General features: G+C 38.5%; 1 protein-coding gene across 2 annotated transcripts in view; it reads left to right on the forward strand.

Moving 5' to 3' along the window:
- Positions 1-24,923, forward strand: part of AFG1L (AFG1 like ATPase) — a 183,204-nt gene that overhangs the window by 24,664 nt on the left and 133,617 nt on the right. For both annotated transcript variants that reach the window (XM_033101618.1, XM_033101627.1), the window contains exon 2: positions 5,288-5,511. In XM_033101618.1, the coding sequence (XP_032957509.1) occupies positions 5,288-5,511 (224 nt within the window). The remainder of the gene's footprint in view (positions 1-5,287; positions 5,512-24,923) is intronic.

Below are 24,923 nucleotides of genomic sequence, written 5' to 3' on the forward strand. Positions count from 1 at the left end.
ACCCTGACAATCTGTCTTTAAATTGGTACATTTATAACATTGATATTCAAAGAAATTATTGATATAGTTGGATTAATACCTACCATATTTGTTACTGTTTTCTGTTTGGTGCCCTTGTTCTTTGTTCCTATTTCTGTCTTCTATTTTCTATTTTGTAGTTTTAATTGAGCATTTCATATGATTCGGTTTTCTCTCCTTTCTTAGCATATCAGTTATACTTGCCTTTTTCTTTTCACTTTGTTTTAGTGATTGTCCTAGAGTTTGTGATATACATTTACAACTGATCCAAGTCCACTTTCAAATAATACTACATCACTTCATGGGTATAAGAACAAAATAATTGTAATTCCTGCTATTGTTCATCCTAATGTGGGTCTTTATTATCTTCCACTTAGAATAACAGGTTTCATAACCAGTTTCTCTGTATGCAAATTAATTTTACTTGCTGCTGCCAGTTAATCTTGAAACATTACTGCTGCAATTTTTCGTCCCTCTACTTCCTAAAGTTGCTTAAAAAAACAGCTTTGATGTTCCCTATTTCCCATTACATTACCCATTACATGTGGTAGGTACTCAATGATTTCTTGTATCAATGGTTGCATTTTGGAGAGTAGAGGGAAAGTGGTCAGGAAGTGCAGGCTGGGGCCCTATTCTGGATGCCTTGAACCCCGGAATGAGGATACTATCTTTGTTGGGGATTCCAAGACTACCCCCAAGTTTGGTGATTTGCTAGGAGAACTCACAGGACTCGCATGTAGTTGTACTCATAGTTACGGTTTATTATAGTTAAAGGATACAAAGTACAGTCAGCAAATGGAAAAGATACGTGGGGCAAAACCTGGAGAAAATTAGCCATGAGCATCTAAGAGTCTTCTCCCAGTAGTCTCACAGGATATGCTTAATTCCTCCAGCAACAAACTGTGACAACACACAGTATGTTGTTGTGTGTATGAAATATTGTCTGTTGGAGAAACTCATTAGGGACTCAATGCCTAGGGCTGGGGGTGGTATCATGGGCCTCTCTGCCCAGCATGTGCTGAAATTCTATACTTGTAAAAGGAAGCTAGGTGTTTAGCATGAACCACATTGCTTGTACACGACACAAATATTTGGGCACAGTGAATCCCTCTTACCGTTTCTGGAATGGTGGGCACCCTCTTGGAATCCCACCCAACTTTGCAAGCAGGCCTTTCTAAGGACAGTAGTAGTCTCTGGCTTGCTATGTTAGCTCATTTCTGAACACTATTCATATTTAATGTGATCCTATAATGTAGGGAAGTGACTTCAGGGGCTGCTTTGGAAAGGGAGGTTGTATGGGTGAGGGAATGAGGAAGATGTGAGAGGGCGGGACTTTGTAGCCCCCCCCAATTTTCTCTTTAATAAATTTAGGATTCCATGTATAGTTTTATATGGAAGAGGTACTGCTGTTAAAGTTATGTTTGAAAACCACAATGAGATGGATTTCAAGCAAATTACTGATAAAATCACATTTAGATTTTAGCAAGGTCATCCCTGTAGTCGATGGATAGTTTAGAGATTGTGGTAGTGGTAAATTTGGGGCAGGAGGTAATCAGAGCAGGGAGGCTAAGCCCCAGCTGTGATGGTAGTACGAAGAAGAAGAGGAGGAAATGGATTTGAGAGTGTTTAGGATGTAAAATTCAGTAGCATTGGTGATTGGTTGAGATTCTGGATGAGGATTAGGGAAAGGGATTGTGGGATGGAGGGGAAGGAAATTAGTATTACCTTTGGGTTTTTTACCTGTTTGACTCCAAAAATTAAAGGAAGGGGTGGAAAACAGTATTTTCCCTGTTTATGAGATTCTCAACTCTTCCAACACCTTTAAGTATCCAACAATTCAGTTCAATTCTGACACTATCTGAGGTGTAGCATCAGACCCCACAAGTTAAAGGGCTCAGTTCTACCAGACTGGCCGCATTGCAGATGCCAGCCGCAAACGGTCTGCCCCGGCTACCACATTTCTGCATGGCCGACACATTCAGGGGTTCCCACAACCCCGACCCTCAGGTTCGATAATTTACTAGAAATGTCTCACAGAACTCATAAAAACATTACTTATGGTTACCAGTTTGTTATAATATTATAAAGGATGCAATTCAGGAATAGCCAAGTGAAAGACATGTACAGGGCAAGGGATGGGTGCGTCCATACCCTTTTGTGGTGTTCCACCTTCCCAGCACTTCCGTGTTCATCAACTGGGAAGCTTTCCAAATCTCATTGTTCAAGAATGTTTATACAACATGGATGGATCTAGAGAACATTATGTTAAGTGAAATAAGTCAGACAGAGAAAGATAAGTTCCATATGATCTCACTTATTTGCGGATTCTAAAGAAAAGAATAAGTGAATGAACTAATCAGAAACTGTTTGGGAGACAATGAGGAAAAACTGAGGGTTGCTAGATGGGCGGGGGGAGTGGGGGGTGGGGGGGAGGGTGAGGGGATTGGAGGGCAGTCGGTGACCACAGGATGGTCACGGGGTTTGAAAATTAATCTGGGGAACGTAATTTGGTGGTTACCAGAGCGTAAGGGGGTTGGGGGGTGGGGGATGAGGGTGAGGGGGATCAAATGTACGGTGATGGAAGGGGAGCTGACTCTGGGTGGTGAACACACAGTGTGATTTATGGATGATGTGATTCAGAATTGCACAACTGAAATCTATGTAATTCTACTAACAATTGTCACCCCAATAAATTAAAAAAAAAAAAAAAAAAAAAAAAAAAGAATGTTTATAGGGTTTAATCTCCAGCCTCCCCTCCCCTCCTAGGAGGTGGGTGGGTGGGGCTGAAAGTTCCAACCCTCTAAACACTTGGTCTCTCTGGGAACACTCCCTGTCCTGAAGCTATCCTTGGGACCCTATCCTAAATCAGCTCATTGGCATAACACAGGTGTGATAGGAAGGTGCTCGTGATGAATAACAAAGCTACTCCTACCGCTCAGGAAATTCCAGGCGTTTTAGGAGCCCTGTGTTAGGGATTGTGGACAATGGCCAAATGTATTTTTTCTTATACCACTCTGGTAAATATCTCAAATTGCTAGAAACCTTTATTGAACTCTCCATGTATTCCTCCAGTTTCAGCACTGAACCCAAGCCTTGTCCTTGCTCCTGTGAGGCCCAGGGTTCCAGGAGACTCTTAAATTCTCTTTTGTAGGCTGTAAGCCCCTGTATTAGTTAGGGTACAATTTAGGCCTCTGTAACAAAGATACCCCAAAATACACTGCTTGAAATGTAAGGTAGAAGTTTATTATTCTTTTACATAAAAATCCAAGTAGGTGGGCCAGAGCTGGTTTGGCAGCTCTGCATTGTTGGAGAACTTTGCTCGGCTTTGGTCAGCATTCTGCAGCTTGTCCTCACCGGGTTGGCTCTTCTAGTGTCATGTGGGAGACCCTGCTCGCTGCCCATTTGTTGTGCAGGGGACTCTGCTCGCTCCGCCGTTTGTCATGTGGGGCGGCCTGTGGGGTCTCTGGTCCCACTCCCAACATAAGAACGCAGGATATGGCTAGGCCAAAAAGGAACACCCACGGAGCCATAGGTAGGGGAGTCATACCACTATAGTCTCACTGGAGGCAGGATCCACACGTCCAACAACCTGCTTTCCGCTTCTTTGCCTGCGACCAAACCGACTCGACCAACCAGCGCAGCCACGGCAGCTATATTAGTGGCCAATTGGCTAATTGGCCACAGCCGACGGTCAACCAGCCACAGCTGACGGCCACCTACCACCCGAGCCAACATCCCCCAACGTGAGGCTGAGAGCTTGGAAACTGCTCTCTGGGACTCTGTCCCTACATCTAGCTACAGTCATTACACTTTCATTCCAGTCAGAGGGAGGGGATGGAGAGGGAAAGGGGGGTTGCCCTCGGCCTTTAAGGGCATAGAGCGGCACACATTTTATCTCCCCTCTACCCCTCATTGGTCAGAACTGGTCTCATGGCCATCCTGGCTGCAAGAAGGCCAGGAAATGGAATGTTTAAATGGGTAGCCTTGTGCTCAACTAACACTGCTATTCAGAAAGGGGGAGCCGCTGTTAGAAGACAGCCCTGCCCTACCCCCACCATTCATGGCTTAGTTAGAATTTTTTCCCCTCTCGGGAAAAAGATGGAAATAACATTATGACTTGATATTTTTCTAAAGTAAGTGATTTTCATATTATTGAAACAAAGGAACCATGGTATTCAATGAAACAAGAGAAACACCGGAAATGTGCCTTTGCAAATTATTACTTTTTTTAAATGTGTCAGTTTGCTGTTGTTTATTGTTGCTTCTAAAAAATAGGGAGTTATCCGCTCATTGAAACTGCCCCAGATAAGGAATGGAGTATGACTGGACCTCACCACGGCCAATCATTTCTCTCCTAGGGAGACTAAAAACTGGATCAGAACACCACCCTGCTTAGAAATGGACATTGTTGTGTCCCAACTCTTTTTTGTTCAACCTAAAGGTTATAGAAAAGGGAAGGAATCTCATAAGCAGAGGGCTAGAATCATGAGGTAATGTGTGAATGCTGTGTGGCTTTGGCTAGAAAGTAAAGGCGCAGTAGAAAACCCTTTGTGACTAGTCTCTATGTCTCTGCCTTGGTACTTAAGAAGCAGAATTAGGCCTAACTCACAAAAAGGCACCTGCTGTGGGCAAGAGCTGATGAACCCAGATGGCTCGTTTGATTCTGTGAAGGCAAAGCAGAGACGATAGCAGGTTAGGCTTTCTAGAAGAGGTGTTACAATTATAGCTATGGGTCTGGGGTTTCTTCCCTTTTATTAAAAGGAGACAACTATAAATATATTTATTGTATAAAATTGTTTTATATTATTATTTTATAAAAATGATATTTACAACTGCTCAAATATATACACTAGTAACTGATTAAAGGTTTTAATGCGACCGTTAAGAAACATATATGTAGGGTGGGGGGGAGGGTGAGGGGATTGGAGGGCAATCAGTGACCATAGGATGGCCACGGGCTTGAAAATTAATCTGGGGAACGTAATTTGGTGGTTACCAGAAGGTAAAGGGGTTGGGGGGTGGGGGATGAGAGTGAGAGGGATCAAATGTATGGTAATGGAAGGGGAGCTGACTCTGGGTGGTGAACACACAATGTGATTTATGGATGATGTGATACAGAATTGCACACCTGAAATCTATGTAATTTTACTAACAATTGTCACCCCAATAAATTAAAAATAAATTAAAAAAAAAGAAACATATATGTAGAGCACTATGGAATATCTTTATTTAAGAAAGTCTAAAATTTTGCATGTATTTTTGTTTATAGCCTATGCAGTTCAGACATCGGAGAATGTGCCTTCAGCTGCAGTGTCAGAGGCTTATACGAAAGCTTTGGCTGTTTGCCACGGACCTCTGGAGCACTATGACTTTCTGATCAAATCTCATGAGCTAAAGGACGATAAACATCAGAGAAGAGTCATACAGCGTTTGCAGAAACTACACGAGGACCTTAAAGGATACAGTATAGAGGCAGAAAGCCTTTTTTCAAAGGTGAGGTTTGTGTCACACTAAAGATTGAACCAGTTAAAAGTGTAAGCATTTTATAAAATGGATTAAATGCAGCTGGGTACAATCATAAAACAGCTTGAACATTTCTCACCAGTTCCTTTACACAAGCTCTGTTGGGTCCCCATAGCCGACCTCTTGATGTCCCACAGCTTTCTTTCACCTGGGGTGGGGGGTTTCACATTGCTCCGTGTTTAGGTAATAATTGATGCCGTCCAGTCAAAACGAAAACTTCTGTGCAATTCAAAGCTTTCCCCTCTCTCTTGCTCAGGCATGGCCCAGGATCAGCAGTAGACAAGGCGGAGTAGTTTGCTCTTCTCATTTCCCTCCTCCTCCTTTCTCTGTTTGCCTGGCTTTTCCAGGGCCGGAATGAGAGGGATGGAAGATTGGAGTGAAACAGCAGTCTTAAGTGAGCGGGTAAGGGCTTTCGGTGTGGTAGGTGCTGACATACTAGCTCTTTGTTGAGAGGCACATTGGTGGATTCTTCAGGACTCTCCCGATGACCTCCCCGTTGCTCCATTCTTCGACCTCATATGACTCGAGGGAACACCTCATATCACTGTATTCTGCTGGGACCCGTGGCCTTTGCGCTTGGCCTACTTGGGCCGGATCTTTTCCGGACAGCTCTAGCCAGGTCACCTTTCATGGTGTCCACTTAGGCCACAAGATCATCACATCTCCTTTCTCTAACCCCTACTGCACGGTAGCCTCCTGCCCCTGGACTTCTGCAGATAAGAAGCAGGCACCAGTCTGTCTTCGTCTTGTACGCTCTCTTGATCCTGAGGTCACACGTCAAGTTTTTCCATGAACTCTTCCATAACCTGCTTTGCTAGCCGCCTGTGGGTATCCTCACCTCAGCCAGCATCCAGCTGGGGAGGGGGATGCCATCCCATCCTATACTCAATCCTCATCTCTTAGATGCTTCTCTTGGGGTGTCCCTGAGCTTGGCATGAGTTTATCTGGGGGAAATGCCACAGCATTTCTCACTCAGCTAACAACTTTCTACCTTGATCACTTTGGTTTTAGGACTGTTTTTGCCTTTTTTCTTTAAGTAATTCCCGCATGGATCTGACTAGTGCGTGCCTTCAGAGTGTAGGAGAACTTGTCTCCCTTTGTCCTTAACTTTGAGCTTTTGCTGCAATTTTGAGACGACAGGAAAAGCTCCCATTCCTTGTCCCGTTTTATAAGTCGATGTCATCAGTGGTGACATCTTCAAATTATGAGGGATATTGATAGTGATAAGGATTAGAATATGGATTTATTCATATTCTAATTTATTAAATTAGATTAATTTATTAATTCATAATGTATTAATTCGTAGTTTATTAATTCATAATGTATTAGATTATGGATTTAATCTAAGAAACTAGTTTTCCCTAACTGGCCAAATCCCCTCCCCCGCCTCTACTCCCACACACAGATATTTGTTTACTAGTAGGTCTTTAGAAGAAAGGTACTGTATAACATGTGTTAATAGTACTTTATTTTAAAAGCCTACCAAAAGTAATTTTACTTTTTAGAAAGCACTGAAAATATAATTAAGTAGTTTTATTTTTATATAAAGAAAAAAGCATTGTGTTAACATCTTTTAGTTAGAAGGATTATAGAGATTCACTCAGGTTACAGAAAGGAATGGAGATTTAGACTAAGACTACATGGGCATATAACAGTGAAGGCCATCTCCGTGACAGGCAGACCTCATGGAATTGAGCCGGCAGCGTCAGTGGCTCGGAAAGCTCTGACGACTTGACAGGTGGTGGTGGCAGGTGCCAGTTGATTCTTACTCCAGTGCTCTTCCAGTCATTACCTCCTCTTTTGTTCCTTATCTCCTGTGCCTATTTTCACTTCTGTTCATTCTGCCAACTTCTAAATTCTCTCCTTGTGTCTGTGACATAAATTCCTGAGTAAGAATCTGGTAGGCCAACCAATCACTTCATCACTGTTTGGGCTGAGCTTTCACACCAGCTTTTTCAGATGCAGCTCGCCAGCCTACAGATTGGGTCTCTGCATAGGGTACCATCCAGGGCTCCTGTGAGCATGGCAGTTTCCCTCAGAAGTGGCCTGTGAGTGTAGTAGCCACTGTGATTGGCCAGTCCAGCGCAATGTTTATAGGAAAGTATGAATTATCCCTTTTGATGGCCAACCTTTCATCTTTTCCACATATTTCCAAAAGTTTTAGGTGAGTAAAGAGCTAAAAAGTTTGGAAAATATAGATTGCTCATGTGCTGCATATCTAATTATAGTTTGCAATACAGGTGGTCTTCCAAATAAAATAACAACTTGGTTATTTATGTGTCATAGCCAGGAAACAAGATGTTTTACTTAACTGGATTTTTTTGTTACCTGAGAGTTAAGTGACTCACATGAATTTTGTATTTTGTTCCCTTTATAGTCCTCTCCCTTTTGGAAATATAGTCTTTTTTTTTCCTCTTCCCCATTCTGTATCGTCTCCGGGGTTTATCTTACTATGATCGGTGAACTTCTATCTAATCAAAAGTATCCTTTAATCATTAATTTGTTTGGTTGCCAATTCAACAGTGTTGTTTTTTTTTTTCCTTTAAAATTATTGTTTGGCAAAATAAAACCAATGCATCCAAAAAAAGTATTATTGTTTGGCTTTCTTAGGAGTATTCTCCCACACTTCCACCTTTGATTTCTAAATTGGCTATGATGGGTCTGCCTAATAAATAACCCTGGTTTTATTGTGTAGTTGTAATCTTTATTGTGTAGTTGTAATCAATATTGTGTAGTTGTAAGTAGGAGATTTGACATGTCAGGTAGTTTCAAATGTGTCTCATGAAAGCTTGTATTTGTTAAATCCTAATGCATATGTGAATACATATTTAGTTGATAGATCAACATTTCTTTGTGGTAGTATTTGTCCTGTAGTTTATTAAGCCTGCTAAATCTTCAACATTGAAAAAGACCCAATCATCTACTGTAATTTGAGTAAAACATCTATAAAAACTTTAGTTTTTTAAGATTGTGAAGATGCCACAGACCTATTTCTTCTAAAAAATAACACTGATATGCTGATTATCAGAGAAGAAAAGTTGGACTATTAGGTTTTCCAGTGATAGAAGAACTTTATTTATAGAATTCTTAATTTTGGTAAATAGAATTTATGATTTTATGAAACATTTGATTTTTTCAAAAATTTTTATTGGGGAATATTGGGGAACAGTGTGTTTCTCCAGGGCCCATCAGCTCCAAGTTATTGTCCTTCAGTCTAGTTGTGGAGGGCACAGCTCAGCTCCAAGTCCAGTTGATGTTTTTTTCAATCTTTATCCCATGCGGGAATTGAACCAGCAATCTTGTTTTTGAGAGCTCAAGCTCTAACTAGCTGAGCCATCTGGCCACCCTTCCAGAAGCTCAGTGGCAGCTCATTGTCTTCAATCTAGTTGCAGAGGGCGCAGCTCACTGGCCCATTTGGGAATTGAACCGTCAACCCTGTTGTTCAAAGTTCGCGCTCTAACCAACTGAGCCATCCGGCCGCCCCTGATTTTTGATTTTAATGCAGATGGGTAAGCATTTATTATAGTAGACTTTTGTTTTTTCTCGGTGTACTCCTAAGAAACGTCTGTAATAAAGCTATAATATTAAAATAAAAGTCACCTTCTTCACAAGATACCAGAATTGTTAATTAATAAGGTAAAATTGGTGGCAGATTATTTGGCTGCTTTTACCTATCTACATAACAAGGTTTTCTCTAATAAAAATTTGGAAAAGTTGCAAGCAGATGAACATGCTTATATGAGGAACAAACTATGAAGAATGAGCATGTATGAACGCTTTACTTTTGTTATCAAGTAAGACAACCAGGTTAATCTGACACATTTAATGTATGCATAATTGTTATTGTGTTGTGAGGTAATTAGGCATAAATGGTAAGTAGTTTATGTAAATCACTATAATTAGAATTACTTTTACACAGCCAAATCAAGCATTTCTGAAGTCAGGGAGGGAGAGAATTAAAAAAGAGTATAGAGCTACTCTGAAAAATCTGTCTCCATTAATCGGGGGTACATGGCTGCCAGGTATTTTCATCTTTTGGGAGGAGACAGCATAGCCCAAGAGACCTGGGAATTGTGTGGGGTGGGTAGGCGGGGGTGGGGGGGCATAAAATTCCTTCCTTTTCGTCCTGCTCGCCACAAAATAATTTTCAGTTTTTCCCTATGAGAAATTATTATTTCCAATTTCTTATACATCCCACCATCTTTATTTGGATACCTTTCCTCACCCTCCCAAGAACCATGCATACAACAGGTAGAAAAGAAGTGCCCTGCCTTCAATCCAGCCAATTCAAAGTCTTCATGCTTTCCTTGTTCTGGCTTCTAGTGGCTGGAGGCTGTGAGTATGAAACCTGGAATGTGGACTATATGGACCTTTCTCTCGGGAGATGCTTGAGGTCTAGTTGTCTGGATCCCTGCAGTTATTTATCCAAGATTCTTCAGAGAGGCCCCTAGGCAGTTTGCTGTTTTTTCCTCAGTTCCTTCCTTCTCCCTTCCAGCTAAGGGAGTGAGCATGCTCTCTCCCTCTATTCCTCTTCTTTGAACTGGGATTGCCTGTAGGTAAAGTAGGTTGAGCAGTGTGTGTTAGGGAAAACTCTGATTCCTGGAACTTTTTTCTTGGAAAATTGTAAGCAACGTTGAGAACAGAGTGGACAATACCTACAGCTATAATTTCATTAAAGACCAGAAATATTTCTAAATTATTATTTTTTTGTATCAAAGTTTTATGAAAATCAAAGCAAAAGCATTATGTCCTAGCCCAGTGAAAGCATCTGCAAGGAATTGAGATTGGGTGTCCAACAACATTGTTTTTTGAGAACTAAGACATGCCAGAGACTTACTTAAAATCTGAAATTTGAGAAACAGAGTGTAGTGGGCCTGCTTCAGACTCCAGAATAATTAGCCAATGTATTCAATTATATCTTAAGTTTTGTCATGGTTCCAGCAGGTGAAATTATGCTGTCAACATAGATGAGGATGTCTTTAATAAATCCCTTAAAAACTAAATTTAAGGAAAGGGGCTATGGCCCCATTTTGTGATATTCAGAATTGGAATTTTATCTGTCATTATCAACCAAAGCGGACTACTTTGTTTATGGCAGCAGAATTATGTAGGCCATAAAGAGGCATCAGTAGCTTGGAATCTTTGCTGAAATTATAGTGAGGTCTCTGGACCCGGGGTCGGCAGATATTTTCTGTAAAGGACCACATGGGATATCGTTTTAGGCTTTGGGAGCCATATGATCTCTGTCACAGTGACTCAGTTGCCATTGTAGTCAAAGCAGCCACAGACAACACATAAACAAATGTATTCCAGTAAATATTCGTTTACAAATACAGGTGTGAAGCTGGATTTGGCCCACAGACCGTAATCTGACCCCTACTCTACATGACCGCTACTTGACGAGACTTGAGGGCTGGTGTGAGGCCATGAATTGTATTCAAACTTCTGTTGGAACTGTACGTAGTCTAGCTTTCCTATCTAATCTCCCATTCCTTCCCTTTATATATGCCTGCCTGTAGTCAGCGGAACTATTTTATTCACTATTCCATTATATAGGCAAACAGACAAATGGAACAAAATAGAAAGTCCCAACCATGCGTGGAGACTTGATATATGATCGAGTTGGCACTGGGAATTAGTGGGAAAACAGATTGACTATTCAAGAAGTAGAGATGAGACAACTGATTATCTACATTGAAAGTACAATAACATTAGGTACCTACCTCTCTAAGCAAAAAATAAATTTTATAGAATTAATGCTCTAAATTTAAAGTAACACTTTAAAATTTCTTGAAGAAAATACAGAGGAATACCTTTAAGTCCTTGGGAAAAGAAAGCATTTTCATATACAAGATATGGAAGCCTGAATAATAAAGGTAAAGATGAATACATTTGACTATACTAAAATTTAAAACTTCTAGTCAGCAAAAAACACCACAGAAAAAGTGAAAAGGCAGACCAGAGACTGGTAGAAAATATTTGCATCAAAAATAATTGACTATAGATTACTATCTGGAATATATAAAGAACTTCTACCAAATAATAGAAAAAAATTAAACAACCCAGTAGAAAAATGGACAAAGAAGGGTCTGTTTTGGGGGGATAACTAGTGGATACTACAAAAATGGAAAAATAACCCAGCATGTATTTCTAAAATGGAATGTTGCATAGCGTAGGGACGATCAACTTCAAAATCAGGATTCACTCTGAGGAGGAGGGGCACACAAGGGGGCTTCAACTGTCCCTCATGTTTTATGACTTAAATGTTGGAATAAATATGTAAAAATATGAAGATTTGATGAAGCTGGGTGGTAGGTAGTTAGGTGTTCATTATTTTCTTCAAGTTAGCTTGTTTATAATATTCCATAGTAAACATATTTTTCAGTGTTATTCTGAGATATTTCAATAGGTTAGGGCTTTTTTTTTTAATCATTTTGAGGAAATTATCAACTTTTCTTGATAATATAATTCTAGACTCTACTATTCAGCATTTCCTTCTTACAAATAGACTGAGGAGGTTGTTAACACAGTGCTCAGAAAGACAGGCATAGGAAATATCTTAGTAAGAGGTTTTCAGCAATTGAAGTTCTTTCCTCTTTCTGAAGTTTTGTAAGTTGAATTTTCTTGGTCTTAAATCTTGTTCATAAATGCCAGATGTTTCTGAGTTACATATAAAATATGTAGGCATGTCTCCATTTAATACTGGATTTAATAAACCTCACGTACGGCAATGTTTTGTCTTTTCTAGGTAATGTGCCCATTTCATGTCCTGGGGAAATAATTAGCCAGTGTCTTCTTGTCATCTCAGGGAGAATTGATACATCCCCAGAGTGGGCACTGGGGAAAGTGGTTCCATTGTGTAGCTGGGGACAATAAATTATTTTCAGTTTTCCAGAAACATCTCTCATGCTTAGCTAAAAAATGTACTTCTTTATCAAGGACCCTGAGTTATTATACATAAATTCATTTATGTGAGGAATAAATGAAAAGAGAGTTGGTCCTCACTAAGTGCTAGGCTCCATGCTGGGAGCCAAGGATACAGATGTGAGTAAGATTAATGGTTTCTGATTTCAGTGATACCTTATCCAGTGGAGAGAACAGTCATAAGCAGTTATTTATAACTCAGTGAATTAAGTACAAAAATTCATGTGGGTATAAAATGCACATGAGAACAGTCTTTAAAACCCACTCTTAAAAGGATTTAAGTTGATTGTATTCTATACTGTTGTTTCACTTCTTATAATTCTCATAAAGAAATTTTATGAATCAAATTACTATTGATTTATTCTTGAAGACCCAGATTCAAAATGCGGATATATATGTTAAACTTAACAACATAAAACACACAAAATGCATATGGTATAAATTTATATATTTATTTAAGTTTGTATATATTAATTATTTGCTCCTGAAAAGGATCAATATTACTCACTATATTTAAAATAATTTTTGAAGATTTGTTTTAAAAAGAAGCCAATTAAAAATTTTCAAGTTAAAAAGAAAATTTTTTTTTCAAGTTATTTTCACATTTTTCTTATAGTTAAATTAAGATAAGATACTGCTCCTGGCATATAGAATGGCTTTGCCATTTCAAATGTTTTACAATTTCTGATTTGTCATGTAACAATTTCAGTATTACATAAATTTAGTATTGTACCTGCAATAATGGACTGTTAATCATATTAAATGCAATATTTACTATCTAGAGAGAACAATAAAATGTAAATTATGCACTCAATAAGATTAAAATTTAAATAAACTTTATACAACACCTCTTAGAATTATTATTGTACAAAACTTCCATTTGTGTAAAGTGTATACTTAAATAATAGCAATTTTTGAAAGTAATATTGAGAATTAAAAATTGCTATGGAAGAGAGACAAAAATGTCTAAAGTTTCTGCTCAGGTTCAGGCTGTTCAGTAGTAGGTTTGTGTGAAGAGTGAATCAACTCTAGTAATTCAAGTAATTCTCTTACTATTTTCAGGATGTGGGGATGGTAGTGGAAAATCCAGCTCATAGGAAAGAAAATCAGGAAAACCTCTTGGTGGCTAGAAAAGTCCCTTGGCAGAAAGTATTTATGAAATAGGAGAACAGGTCTTCATTTTAAGAATTGTCCACGTGGATCCACTGGCAACAAGGACTTTGATTTGGAGGAAGAAGTGGGGAGGCATGCATGGTAGTCGGCGTGAGAATCTGAGCAGAGGGGAGTGAGAAGATCTCAGGAGGCTGATCCGTGTGTGAAGGACAACATGTGTTGTATTTGGAAAAGCTGTGGAATGTCATAGATTTTGGTTTATATTCTAGTGCCTTCATTCTTTCCGAGAAGTCACCAATCAATTAATCTAGTTCTGAATTGCTTAGATTTTCCCTTTTTTCAGTTATTTTTCCATAAAATCTAGGTTAGTCTGAGGTTCAGCGATGTACCTTGTGAGCTCTTCACCAGATGCCTTCACAGTTGCTGTGCCTGAAGATTCTCTAGGAGGGTGGCATTTTTTGAGTTGCTCTTCATCACTGAAACATCACAAAATACATCTCAGAGGACTTTCAGAGTTGTGCCCTGGTGGCTGTCAGCCTCCCCACGTGTTTGAGTGGGAGTGTAGGTTCCTACATCCATTTGCCTCTCTGTGGCTGTGTTGGTGGTCTCATTCCCTTTTTGGGGTCATTTCTTCGCTAACCTAAAAGAAACCTGGAAGGCTACTTGAGTTCTTCAAATTCAGAATCTCAGCCAGGTTCAGACGGAAGGATATTTTCCTCATCTTTCTTTTGAGGAACACCACATCAGTTTGGGAATTAGGTGTAAGTCCTGGACATCTAGTGGTGAACTGGAGTAGATCATACCCAGGAAGGCTTCATCCTAACTAGTATAGAATCAGATTAGGAGAGGCTGAACATGGAAGGATTGATTTGCGGAAGACATTGCCTCCTGTTGTTTGTCTCCCAGTGGCACCTATAGGCACTTATGCAAGCTTATTGCTTGATTGCATGAGACATTAAAAAGTAATTTGCATCTTCAAATTCGGTTATAATCAGAAGTCAAGCCATTTCTTATGCTAGTTATTTTAGAAGTTTGAGCTCAACCCCCCCCCACACACACTTGCTAGTTATTTAGAGACTTAAATAGGCTTAATTATACTAGTAAACTGAACAAATTGTTGCATTTTAGGTTAAGAGGGTTCTTTTCATCTGCTGAAGGCATTTAGAAAAGATTTTCATTTATGGAGAATTTATGGGTGCTAACATATAGTTCAGTTTTTAGTTTTTAAATATCTTAGAAACCTGAGTGATATACTTTTATCAAAAAGTCTATGTGAAGAATGATATAATGCTAGTTTTTAAAAGATGTAATTATGGTCAGCATTTCAACTGGAATCATTGTTTCTGATTCTGTCATTTTGGGAGGTAATAATGGAATGGTGGAGAGAGTGGGGGAGAAACAGGAAAAGTAGTATTCCAGCACTTGAAACAATTTGAAAATAACTCTTTATTCTAACAGGACCACCCTTACTATCTATTTGTCCTAATGGAAATTCTGCCAGAGTAGCAGATACATAGTAATCCAGAAAGGTGAACATGCTATTTAATTTATAACTTTGATGAGAATCATCTTGGATTATTTTTCAACACTAGAATTTTAATATCATAAGGAACAAAAGATAAAATTACAATGATTCAATCAAAATTTTTGGAATGATGGATGGCAAATGTTTACTCTGCAGCAGTTAAAGAAATAGTTTTGGTAACAGTTTTGAAAGCAGTTATCTAAAATGCAAATATGCAGATACTTTTGTAATAATTTTAGATTCAGTTCAAAAGTAAGAGTAATACAGTAATTAGTTACCTTGTCAAATTTGGTTTGTTTTTTCCCCCAACTTTTTATTTTGAAAAATTTCAACAATACACTTAAATCCACTAAGGGTTAACATTTTGTCACATTGGTTTTTTCTTTCTAAATATATTTTTTCTTTAATCATCTGAAAGTAAGTTATAACATCATAATACTTGACCCCTAAAAACATCGTTAGTATCTCCTAACAAAGATATTTTCCTGCAGAACTATGAGTACTGTTTAAAATTTTTAAAATGACATTCTTTTGACACCTGCTGTTCTTATTAGCTTCCCTTTTGAGTTAGATTATTATAGTATATTTGCTACACTTGAGCTGCTCTCTCACTAGATAATGTCTTTTGATGGTAATGAGGTGGGAATTTCAAGACCAGGCGAAGACTTTAGCATCCTTGTTAAATCAATACTAAACTATATCCAGATATTATCCACACCATGTTCAGCCTTTAACTTTCATGGACTATTCTCATAATGTACTCTGATTTATAATTTATTTTAATTTACATATGTAGCTATATATATCACTACGTATAATTCTCTCTATCTCCCATCATTAGCCTTTTGTGAACTCCATGAAAGCAGGAACTACTTATTCACCAATGTATACCCATCACTGTATATTATGTCACACCTATTTGTCTATCTACACATATAGAGGGTGCGAAAAAAAAAAGTGTACACATTTTTAGAAAGGAAAACTATATTAAAATTGTAATACTCAATATATACTGGTAACAAAAGATGAATACAAGTCACGTTTGACTTCTGCAATTACAAGAGGTGCTCAGAGTGGTTACCATCAGCGTCCAGACACTTCTGATTATGATGAACTACTGCTTCAGCAACATTGACCAAAGTGTCCACTTATATACATTTTTTGGCATCCTCTGTATATACACATACATACATACACACACATGTTCACACACATACATACACACATATACATACTTATTATATTAGGGATAAAAGTCAGTATTCTTTAGCTTGACATAAAATTCATTTGTTTGTTCATTCATGCCAGGCAGAAGTGACTTTGCATATGTGGCCTCAGTGTATCCTCTGAGCCCTCTCAAGCCATTTCTGCTCATGCTAGGGTCACCATTTCAGCTTATTCTCCTGATTAGAGTGTCTTTGGTTTTCCTCCAGGCTGGAATGACTTTTTCTATTACATATCTGGCAAATGTCTACTCAACCTGCAAGCTCACAGACTATCTGCCATCTATAATTTTTCCTTAATTACCTCATGCTTAGTTAATTGCTTCCCTTTTGGTTTCTTTAAGTATCTTATTCATGCTTCTCTAGCAGAGGTTTCCGATCTCTTGGCTCCTTGCATCCTAGCATCTTTTTCACAGTGCTCCTAGGCCAAAAGAAAGACCTAACAGTTTCATTTATTAACTAACTAGATACACACCTAACTTACTAAGTGTGAATAGGTATTAAATAATTATTGCTCATGTAAATCCTAATAACTTAATAACTGTAAAATTAATCCACATACAGTGAAAGAAAATATTTGTTTCATTCTTAAGTAACCACAGTTACTTTACTAATGGGCTGTGTTTGCCTGGGGGGCAGCAAACAATTTCTTAAATCTTATAGTCAGATTGGATACTGCCAGTTTTAGTCTCCTGTTTCACACTGATTTTTGCACAGCAGTTGCATTTTTTAAAATCATACCAATCGTTGAAAACCTAGCTTCGAAAAGAAATGACATTTTTGAAAGGAATCGTCTGACATTGAAAATGTGAACTACCTTGAGCTAGTAGTTTTCCTGTTTCTTTAAAATCATTTAATTCATACATACTTGAATGTGTATTGCTAATAGATTGATCTGGGAACTTTTTTTTTAGCCACAGTCTCATTATCTAACTAAATTAACAGTGTTCTTTCCTATTATCTAATACTGTAGTTTAAAAATGTCATTTTACTAACGCTTGTTTAAATCTGAATCTAAACAAGGTCTGCACATTGCCTGTGATTGAAGTGTCTCATAGTCTCTTTTAATCTATGGTTGGGCCCCACCTTCTTTTCTCTTTTTACCAGTGATTTGGAGAACTTCATTTCTTTGCATTATGTTGTATTGAACATTTAGTGTCTGTCAGGCATTGTGTATTGCACTAGACACACAGTATACATTATATTCTATGCTGTATATTACATTATTTATGTTTTATTCTCTCTTCTGTTCTGAGTTCCTTGAGAGCAGGAACTCTTGTCTATTCATCATTGTATCCTCAGCACATAGCACAGAGCATGTATAGTACAGAGTACATGCTTGAGAAATGTCTGTTGAATTGTACAGAGATGAATCATAGGTTAATCTGCTAATTTTATTAATGAGAAACAGAGACGTAGGTTAAGGGGATTGTTCAAGGTTGTAGCAAAATCTCATGTTCTAAAATATTTGTTAGTAGTAAGAAATGTTAGTTTCCAAAATACAATTTTGAAATGAACCTCTGCTTTTCATTTAAATAGAAACCTAAATTGGATATGTATCATATATTTTGGGTAGTAACAATGAGTGTATTTTGAAATGAATTAGAGAAAAGTTGCAAAGCTAAATATTATAATGTGCTTCTTAGGGTGTGTTACCTGAAAGGGCTTTCACTAAAGTTTTTCTGATAGTTCCAATAATAAATCCTCAGGAAGATGGTGTAATGAAAACATTTTAGACTTTGGAGTCAGATTTTGAAATGCATTTCCATTTTGGTTTTGAAATCATCGAGTCTTAATTTTGTCATCTAATAAATGGTCATGGCATTATTTTTTGAGTGGGAATATTAGTCCATGAGGTATTTTTTTTTTTTTGAAAAGAAGGTTTTGTGGTCAAATACGTTTGGGAAATGCTATCTGCATAGTTCTTCCTTGGAGAATCATAATGTCGTTAGTATAGTAAAGGTACTGAGAAGTCCTGCAATAAAGAAAATTTTAGACTTTAATCCTGTGAGTCATTGTTTCTCCATCTTGAACACACACGCCTCTGTTTATATGAACACTCAGAAATATAGTATTGAAGGAATGTTTTATGCAGCATACTTTGGGAAACTACTTGCTTCACAGAAATGGTTTGATGGGAATGTAGTAAATGTTCCACCAAGGAAGTTAGACTCTACCCCCACTTCAGTCACACCTCCTGGATTCCGGCTTGTAAGAGAGTTTGCGCTCCTCTAAATCTTGTGCTATAAAGTTTCCAGTATGTAAATGTCTTAGGAATCTTATATTATTTTAGAATTTCCTTGGCCTTGGCTACTTTCTGTTAGTTCTAATATATTAAGAATATGTCTTTTCTCTAGCCCTTTCTGAAAGGGAAGTTTTAGGAGGTGCAATAGTTAGGAGCGTAGACTTTGGTGTCGGAAAAATAAAGAATAATCTTGGTATTTCCCCAAGAGATGGCCAACCCATACTAATCTAGAGGTGGAAACAGGGAAAAGGTAGATTTATCCTTTAATCCTTTTTATGTTCAAAGATCTTTTCTCTCTTAAGAATAGATACTTTCATAAATACTTTGCTTATACCATGTTTCCCCGAAAATAAGACCTAGCCGGACCATCAGCTCTAATGTGTGTTTTGGAGCAAAAATTAATATAAGACCCGGTTTTATTTGACTATAATATAAGGCTAGGTCTTATATAATATAACATAATATATAAGACCGGGTCTTATACTAAGTTTTGCTCCAAAAGATGCATTAGGGCTGATGGTCCGGCTAGGTCTTATTTTTAGGGAAACACGTATTAGACCACTAACATGGCTAAGTGAAATACATTATGGCATCAGTTAGGATGCTTTCAGTTGCAAATAATAGAAAGCCTAACTAAAGCTGGGTCAAACAATACAAGTCATCCACGGGCTCTCGTAGAAGTCCGGGCTTCTGTATGCTTCAGGGGCAGTGTATGAGGGCCCTGGCTCTGTTTCTTTGAGAGCATCTTGATTTTGCCCTCCTGCAAATCTTGGCTTTGTGTTCAGTGTGGCCTCTCTCAAAGTAGCAAACTAGTGTCACATCTATGTGCCATACGGCCTGGAATATAAGAGCGTCTCTTTCTCCAAGCCATGAACAACAGAACTTCGCTTGATCCAACTTGGACCCGAAGTTCTCCCCTGAACCCATCACGCTGCTATGGAGGATGGAGCTGGGAGTGGGGTCATTGTCACCTGAAGAGCATTCTGCTGCTCAGTTGTGGAAAAGTGAAATGGAATGGATACTAGGGAGAGAAATGATGGTTGTATTTAAAGGTAACGTCCCAAAAGAAGAAATGAATTTGAGGTATTGTTTTCTAGCAATATGGTGTTTGCACTGAACCCCCCCCCCCGCCCCGCCCCATATTTCATTAAGAAAGATCTCCTGTTCTAAGGCACCAAGAATCCTGTGCGCCTCAGACTAGGTCACCATTATTGTGGCCACCATTAAAGTGCTTATCAAGCCCCTGTTTATGCGTGGCAATGGCTTAAGTAATAAACATAAGTAAGGCTGATGTGTTTTAGAATTAATGGTTGTTGGAAAATGTTGCAATTTTTTTTTTGCAGTTTATGTGTCTTTTTACCTTTCTTAGCATCCCCCCCCCCCAAACAGAAATGTCTAACTCCACTGCTTTTAATGTGTCTATCTTTTCCCTTATGGTTTTTGGGTTTATGTCTTGCTTGTAAGACACTACACTTCAAGATTGTAAAAATGATTCACAGAAAGACATTTATAAAGATGTTGATGAGAAGGCTTACAACAGAAGTGAATCATTTGATGGGCCATGGTGCCTGAGAAGGTGGCAGTGGGGACTGAGATCCAGAAATTGCTAAAAGGTTGCATGGGAAGAGGACTCATCTTCCTTTGTCACAGGAGGGAGAGAGGAAAGGATGGGTGCAGAGATAGGGCGATTGCGATTTCATATAGGAAGGTGAAGACGTTCCAACCCTTTGCCTTCTGCTTCCTCTTTACGAGGAAGTAGGTAGATGTCTGCTGAAAGTGATAGGGGAAGTGTAGTTTAGCCTGAAGGGAGCCGAGAAATTTCTAGAGCATCACTGCAGAGACAGAGAGTGAGCTAACCAAGGCAGCAGAATTGCTGACAATCTGGAGGAACTGGTGAGAGGGTACACTCTGCCGGGCTTTCAGACTTTTTTCAGCAATCTTCAGAAGTCTGGGTGAACATGATGGGAAGGTCAATATCTTTGTGTGCGATGTTTCTATTTGTAGGTATCCTTCCATCATTTATTTCTAATTTTATTACATTAGGGTTGGAGTACATTGTTTCTTTGGAATTTATTGAGGTTTCCTTTAGGGCTTAGATATGGACTATATTTGAAATTGTGCTACATGTTCCTGAATACGTTCTTGATTTGTTTGGTATAGAGTTTTAGATACAAACTATCTTGAGTGTACATGAATTCTGTTCAGACCTTTGAGGGGTATGTGTTAAAAGGTGCGAGGTTCCTTTCTTCCTGGTGCCCCGGTGTGGATGGAAGCAGGTATCAGTAAGCACATGAAGTCTGCTGTCTTCATTGTGAGCCAGGGGGGTCTTGTGATTAGGTTTGCAGAAGCGGGCAGGGAACAGGAACTCCTGGCTCTGCCCTGCACCCAGGAGATAAGCAAATAGGTTGCAGAGTTGATGTGGCTTGCCCAGAGTCACGTGGCTCATAAGCAGCACAACCAGAATTTATACCAGAGCTTTTGGATTCGACTCCAACACTCTATTGCTGTATCTCTTATGCTCAGAAGAGGTAGGGGATATGTTCCCACTGTCTGCCAGCATCCTCCTTAAGTTTCCCATCTGCACAATCTATATAGTGCACTGTCATTGGATTCGTCAAAAACCCTGTACAGAACGCATCATTCTACTTTATAAATTTCCTAAGGTACAAGTAACATGACAGATCTTACTCTGGTCACTAGAGAAACTTAATTCACATTCACAGTTTCCAGTCTTTGTGTAATGTGAGACTGCAGTTTAGGGGTTGGGCATGTATCAGAGTCCTGGCAGGAAACAGTTCACAGCAGACGTTTCAAATGAAGACTGAATCAAGAGATCACTTAGGCAGTCATGGGCAGGGCAGGCCTAGGGCAGCAAACAAGGCTTGGAGGGGTAAGGAGGAGCCTGAAGAGAGGTGGAGCGAGGGCATGGGGACCCGCTGGTCCTGGACGGATGCAGCTGGCCGGAGACAGGGCGCCGAGCAGGGAGGGAACTGGAGGGAATGACCTGGGTGCTCCCTACCCCTCCATCCTGTCTCCTGCTGTAATAGGTGCCTCCTCAGGGCTGAGCGCAGCCAGCTGCCAGCCAGCCGGCCAGCTCTGGGGTCCAGAGCAAGATGGAGGAAGCACCTGGCAAGGGGAGCCCGAGAAGAATACCCGCACCGAGGAGCTGTGTCAGGGTGGAGTTCTCTGAGACAGAAGAAAAAGAATTACAGGAAATTCAAACATTAGGAAAGGAAATTTCATGGAACTGAAAAATAGGGTAAATTGTGAGAAAATATGTTAGGGACATGCAAATGATGTGGGTCCCTGTGTAAGTGGGTCATCTTGAAGAAAACTACATGAACGTAACCCTCCCTGAATTCACTATGAATAAAGAATTTAAAATTTTCTGTAGCACTCATTGTATAGCCTTCTAAACAGTCTTACTTTCTTCATTCAGTCTTCTGGTTATCCCTTTAAAGTATGGATTTTTAAATCCCGTGCAATAATTTCAACAATTCTTAGAAGACTAAAATTTTATTAGGAGAAAACAGTTGCCTCTCCAAGTGAAAATATTTGGGAGTATATAATGTTTAGATATACGATATCTAACATCATTAGAGGAATGTTCATTTTGTTTATCAATGTATTTAAAGTAAAATTGGCATCTTAAACAGTATTTATGTCATACCAGGAGTTAGTGATGTTAGTTGTTGGAGGATCTTCTCCTTTGGAACTCTGTAACAGTATTGCGTTATCTTCTAAATATTACTATAGAATATAATACAATATAACATACATTACATATGTAATGTAGTATAATATTTGCCAAAGTGCTCTTTCAAAAATATATTGAGTTTGCGTAGGTAAACAGAAGATAGGACCCTCAGTGCTTTTTTTTTAGCAGTATTGCATTTTCTGTATCATCCTTTCCCCCATCTTTGTTCATTTTTTTTTGCCTTGAACTTCATTTATTCAACATACATTGATTGTATCACGTGAACAGTACTAGAGTAGGCCCCAGACTATTCCTGTAAAATGTGTTGTGAAGAATTATGAATTACTATGACACTCCCAGTTACCTAACACAGAATATTGCTTTCAAAAGATTTCTAATACATCAGACATGCTTCGAGATTATTAGGTTCTGTGTCAGTTTTCCAATTTGAAACTGTTCTAAAATTAAGAGCATAACACTTTTTCTGGCAAGTTGCAAACAGAGTAACCAGCATACAAGAATGGTTCATATAAGATATTAAAACAAAATGGATTATTATAGAAAGTACAAATTAGTAGCCACAATATTGCCATGGGGATATGAAAGACAGTTTGCAGAATATAATCTATAATGTTGTAAAGATTTTGTAGGGTGTCAGATGGGAGACCACTTCATGGACTGTGTCAATGCCTGACCACTATACTGTACACCTGAAGCTGAATAATATTGGATGTCAACTATAATTAAATATATATATGTGTGTATACATATATATATGTGTATATATATATATTTATATATATATATATGGTCACAGGATGTGGAGTACAGCATAGGAAATAGAGTCAATGGAATTGTAACAGCTATGTACGATGTCAGAGAGGTAGTAGATTGGGGGATGAGGGTTACCACTTTGTGAGGGGTGAAATGTCTAACTATTATATTGTTTTGTACACCTGAAACTAATAATAATAATAATAATAAAAAGATAAATCAATTGGTTTTGGCAGGATGGAATCTGTTTTCAGTTGAGATTTAAGAATAGATGGATAATTAATGTGCAGAGAACATAGGGAAGGCATCCAGCTGGCAGAATCGAAGCAAAGCAAAGCAAAGCATGTCCGTTTGCCTAAACCATGGTGAAGGTTCTTCTAGAAGGGGCATGCTGGAGTCAGGGACTGGATATAGTAGAGAAAGCTAAGAGGAACAGGGAAAGCAAGAGAGGTTTCTGAGGCAGTTAGGAGTGAATCCATAGATTAGAAAACAAAGCATTACCCTGTTTCCCCGAAAATAAGACCTAGCTGGACCATCAGCTTTAATGTGTCTTTTGGAGCAAAAATTAATATAAGACCAGGTATTATATTTATATTATATTATATTATATTATATTATATTATATTATATTATATTATATTATATTATATTATATTATATTAAAGACCTGGTCTTATATTATAATAACATAATAATATAATATATTATAATAATATAATAATATAAGACTAGGTCTTATATTAATTTTTGCTCCAAAAGACGCATTAGAGTTGATAGTTTGGCTAGGTCTTATTTTCAGGGAAACACGGTATGTACTAGATCCTGAAGTCTAGCTTTTGACAATGTTCTCTGCCAAAGTATTGACTGCTCTGGATGGTGCTAAGTGGCATAACCTTGGCTTCTTTGTTCACTTACCCTCTGAATCCTCTCTGATCTGGCTTACCGTGGTTGTTGCATTGGTGTCTAGGAACTGCTGCAGAGTTTGAAGGTTATTCTTTTAAGTGGAACCAAATCCAGGATGATTATTTGGGCTGATAATAATATCAGGTAAAGAGAAGTTCCTTTTGTTTCTTTCCTGGAACCCTCCAACCTCCTGATTGGGTCTGGACTTGATTGTTTTCGTGACTGCTGTGGTCCTGGGGCAGCCCTCCAGGTTACCAGGGCTTCCTTCCCAGGAGCCTTTGTGTTTCCTGGAGGCTCTTTCTGTTGGGGAGGTTTTTTTTAGACCCTGTATGTATGAAATGTCAATTTTCCATTTTCATACTTGATGGATAGAGCAGATAGATTGGAAATCATTTTCTCTCAAATATTCAACTCTTTGTTGTTTGTGACCTGTTGTGCCACCCCCACTGCCACTTCTTTCTGTCCCTGGTATCTGAAATTTCAAGTTTGTGACTTGGTGTGGGTCTTAGTTTCCTCATTGTTTTGAACACTTAGTCTGTTCTTCCAATCTAGAAAGCAAGTCCTTCAATTCTGAGAAAAATCTTTATATTATTCCTTTTTTCTCTATTTTCTCTTTCTGGAATCCCTTTGTATCAGGTGTTGGGCCTCCTGAATTAATCCTACAACTTTCTTATATTTTTTCTTCTTTTATTATTGCTGTTTATTTGTTGTATTTTCTGGAACATCTCCTCAAGCTTATCTTCTAATCCTTTTTCTGAAATTTTATTTCTGCTACCATATTTTAAATTTCAAAGTGTTCCCTTTTGTTCCAAATGTTCCCTTTTTTAAAAAATTGCATTTTGTTCTTGCTTTATAGTTTAAATAGCTTCTCTTATTTTCCCCAGCATATTAATTATATTGACTACAGTTTTATTTTTGAAGATTACCTTTGCTGTCAGTGTAGTCTGTTTCCTGTGAGTATTTCCCCCTGTCTATTTG

The sequence above is a fragment of the Rhinolophus ferrumequinum genome, chromosome 3, assembly GCF_004115265.2.
Source record: "Rhinolophus ferrumequinum isolate MPI-CBG mRhiFer1 chromosome 3, mRhiFer1_v1.p, whole genome shotgun sequence".
Classification (NCBI taxonomy): domain Eukaryota; kingdom Metazoa; phylum Chordata; class Mammalia; order Chiroptera; family Rhinolophidae; genus Rhinolophus; species Rhinolophus ferrumequinum.